The sequence below is a fragment of the Carya illinoinensis genome, chromosome 5, assembly GCF_018687715.1.
Source record: "Carya illinoinensis cultivar Pawnee chromosome 5, C.illinoinensisPawnee_v1, whole genome shotgun sequence".
Taxonomy (NCBI): domain Eukaryota; kingdom Viridiplantae; phylum Streptophyta; class Magnoliopsida; order Fagales; family Juglandaceae; genus Carya; species Carya illinoinensis.
The window spans coordinates 19,526,159-19,530,344 of record NC_056756.1 but is presented as its reverse complement, the minus strand read 5'-3'; the positions used below and the strand labels follow the sequence as shown (position 1 = coordinate 19,530,344).

At 35.2% G+C, this 4,186-nt stretch overlaps 1 protein-coding gene across 1 annotated transcript; it reads left to right on the top strand.

The window, feature by feature from the left end:
• Positions 1-705: 705 nt before the first annotated feature.
• On the top strand, positions 706-1,483 carry LOC122311136 (transcription factor IBH1-like). The gene has a single exon (XM_043125553.1). The coding sequence runs from the start codon at positions 987-989 to the stop codon at positions 1,218-1,220; it is 234 nt and encodes a 77-aa protein (XP_042981487.1). The 5' UTR covers positions 706-986; the 3' UTR covers positions 1,221-1,483.
• The last annotated feature ends 2,703 nt before the right edge of the window (positions 1,484-4,186 follow it).

The window sequence follows — 4,186 nt, the reverse complement described above, 5'->3', positions numbered from 1 at the left end:
AAAAAAAATCAAAATGAAGAATAAAATTTGTGTAAAGTTACAGATAAAATTGACACATAAAGCTAGCAGACAAACTAATAGCACAGCGAAATATTACCTAACTTATGATTTTAGAGCCATAAAAAAGAATAAATTCAAAGTTTTAATCATTTCCCACGTTCCCAAAACAGGCAAACACCATCTAATTGGTATGGTACACAATTCATAATTCTCATGCTTTGGACAATTAAAACAGAGAACACTGTTGAAGAACAATGAATTTAATGGTCAAAACTGAGACTTGGAAACCTGAGGGTTGGACTTGGACATGAACCACAAACTGATCATGATCATTAATTACTACCCATGTACGTGACATGTAATGAAACCGGGACTGGACTGTGGCATGTGTGGACAGTAATTTACTAGTGGGTCGCGACAAAATCCAATGATCAGATGATGGATTATCCACCGTGTGATCTAGTATTTTTTATTTTTTATCTAAATACGTGTGGTAGGGGGGGCCAAAACTGTCGGGATTCGGGGATTACGAGGACAGATACTGTAAAGTGTAAAATGTAACAGCAGTAGTAATGGCTGGCGTGAGCATCCGAGCGAGCTGTCATACATGTGCATGGTTTCATCGATCCATCCCCCTCCAAACCCTCACAAAACGACAACAAAATTGAGCGTGTGTTGCGAGTAGTGAAATTCTTCAAAAAAATTTCATCGTCCAAAAGCCATGGGCACCCAAAAAGAAAGAGAGTGAAAAAAGAAAAAGAAAATATGTAATGAGCTCGGCTCACATGGCCCCGTCCTATAACTCCTAACTCCCACACCCTTTGTCTTTCCCATTCATTTATAGCTCTATCATTTCTTGCTTGCTGTTCACAGCTTCGAACGCATTTCTGATCGTCTCTGGAAAAGAAAGAAGTTTTGAGGCCAATATTTTAGATTCTTCAGCTTCTCGTAATTTTTTTGCCAGTACGTACTTGTAAATTAAGGCAATGGGTTCTAAAGCATTGATTTCCAAGATGAAATGTAGGAGATCTTCGAGGCAGAGGCGGGCTTGTACTCGACGTTGGGCGGTGGAAATGAAGATGAAGAGGCTGCAGAGGCTGATTCCGGGAGGGCAACGTTTGCAGCCGGATCGACTTTTTCTTCGGACTGCAGATTACATCCTGCATTTGAGGCTACAAGTAAACCTGTTGCAAGCTCTTTCCAAGATTTATAAACCATGATCGAGTTTATATATATAATCATATCATCATTGCTAGCGCTACTCTATTAATTAAGACATATATATCTATATTTATATATAAATGTATCTTTTCTTTTTTCTTCTAATTTCTCTTAGCCATATTTAAGGTGTTGATCAAAATGCCATGCCATTATCTTGAGTCGTAGTTTCTTTATTTCTGCTGTGTCGGGTTCTATCACCTCATTGTCTATGCTTTTCAGCATTCAGGAACTCCCAATTTCAATTAATTGTAAGTTTCATCTCTCTCTCTCTCTCTCTCTCTCTCTCTCTCTCTCTCTCTCTCTCTCTCTCTCTCTCTCTCTCTCTCTCTCTCATGGTTTTTTTTTTTTCATTTGTCTTAAACCATATGAAGAGAAATCGGTTAGGTACATTTTTCTTCTGGGTTTCAAAAGTTTGACCTTTTGGTCACGTAACTTTGTTATCAGTCGGTCTGGCCTGTCTCATCTATTGACTGCAAGCCGCCTTGTTTAATCTGGAATACACATTTTTGGCTCTAGCCTCTGGGTAATATACATAACACCTTCCTGAAAATTTTCCCATTTTATTAAAAATTACCACTTTACTTTAAATTCAGTACGAAGGATTTTGTTTCCTGTGATTTAGTACTAGAACTTAAAGTCAGGTTATATACATTAATTGTTCCTAAGACAGATAGATCTACTTTTGAAAAGTCATCCATTTATCAGTTGCTCACTCTCTTGTTTTTTTCACAATTTTTCTCCTTTCCATTTCTTTTCAAAAGCCCTGAATCTCGTGACTCTTTTTTCACTTTCTTTTTAGAATATTCAAATTACATGAAGAGGCACGTAGGTACGGCCACTAGTATTTTACTGCCTTACAAGGATTAAACTTTGCCAATTATTTGTAGTGAATGGTTTTTATTGCCTTCATCTTTTCTTTAACTTTTTTGCTTTTCTTGGTATCACGAGTTTCTGTTGGTGCACTTTGGTATTAATGCCACATGCATCCACCAAAAACAAAAATTTAAGTACCAATAATATTGCAAGCTGAGAAAATAGTTTCAGTAGCTAATATTATCTGCCAAAATGACTTTCGTTTACCGAATGGTTTAATATTCGATCTCTTGTACGAGGTGCCAAAACTGTAAAAGAAACTATAAAAATTAATAGAAAGATAAGAAAATAAATGGGAAACTGTAAAATTAATAGGCTCTCGAAACACCACTCATTTTAAAGTTGCCATGCTGCAGTCTTGTATTTGACTACTAAGATTGGGTATCCATACATGAACGTACATCATGATCTGTTAATTAGTTTTCAGCTCTATCTTAATTAATGACCATAACTAAATTTAATTTCAGGGGTCATATCACTATAAGGAAAGCCACTTTATACGTCACAAAAAATCATTGCAAATTGTTTAAAAAGTATTGCAAATACATGATTTTAGCGTCACTTAAATATCGCCGCATAAGAGATGGTAATATTGCATTTCAAAGCTATCTTTCACGTCATTATGCAATATTATCACAAAAAATTAATCTTTGCAACGTAATTTTTCAACGCAAAAAAGAGACATGAACGATGCAAAAACAAATTCCGATTGTCGGGAAAGTCCTTGCTTGCAACCATTTTCAATCTCGCAAAATATCAATATAGCACCGCAAATGAATAAACAATTTGCAGCACATGCATTCCGTCGCTTCACCCAATTTCGACGCCACAGATTAAAAATCTTCTTGCATCATAATTAAGTGTCATGATAGATATTACTAGTTAATTTGGCAGCATTTAAGCTTATTTATTTGTGTCAATAGTTATAGCATCACAAGAATATGTATCATCGCAATTGTATAGTATAATGTTTTGATGGATTTGAATCATCGCTTACAGCACGACAATAAGGCTTATTTTTTGCGTCGAGGGAAAATGATGCAATAGGATCCAATTGTGGAAGAAAAAGTTTCAGAACTGTTCGTTTTCTCAAAAATAATCTTTAGCAATGAAAACTTGTGACGAGTATTGTATGTTGGATGCAAACGATAATTTTCAGCTTCAATTTCGGTGGGGACGGAAATGAATTGCTCGCAAAAACCCTATATTCTTATGGTATATATATATATTACAAAAGATTAGATGATAGTGCGTAAATTTTGCGTTCAATGTAATTTTCGATATAGAAAAATTGAATCTCATCTTTGTTTAACAGTAACTGCACGCATCACTAGATCAATATCAAAGCACACAAAATCAACTTAATTGGTACATTTAACACACACACACACACACATATATATATATATATATATATGCATCTTGAGAGAGAAACTTCTAAAGTACGGCCAGGGAAGTTCTTTGGGAATTTCTCTGATCTCTTTCGATCCCTCTATCTCTCTCTCTCTCTCTGCCTCCATTGGTTACAGCATTAGAAACCTAGCCTTTTACTCCAGTACTTGGTTTGCTAGAAATTAAGCCATATATATAGAATACTATTCCCATGATCTCTATGGCTTACAGTACTGCATGCAGATAGCAAAATTAATTAGTTAGTTGAGCTATTTTATCTATATATATATAATATGTGAAACGAAACATTAATTGAGAATCAAGCAAGTCGATCGGGTAGGAATTTCAGTTGGGGTAATTTACTACTATATATCCAGTTTGGACATTTAATTGACTACGTACGTACGTACATGATTTAGTGGGTACAACTAAATTTTAATTTTATTTGAGAAGTACTAGTATTACTGGATCGCCAACTTGATGTTGGAGCTAGCTAATGGCAAAATCATGACGAGAGGGTGTCTTGTAATTTTAGAAACATTGAAATGAAATGCAGTGTTTTTCATGGAAATCTTCAAAATGGGTTTGGATCCTAGCGCGGGTTGAAACGGTTTTCAATTTCTTCCCCTTTTTTCAAGAAATGCAGTGTTTTTCACGTTTTTCATTTTCTTTTTTCATTCTTTCATATGGTGTTCTTTTA

Bases quoted from the DNA above. Each gene is read 5' to 3' on its own strand.
- LOC122311136 (XM_043125553.1), top strand. From the start codon at position 987: ATGGGTTCTAAAGCATTGATTTCCAAGATGAAATGTAGGAGATCTTCG.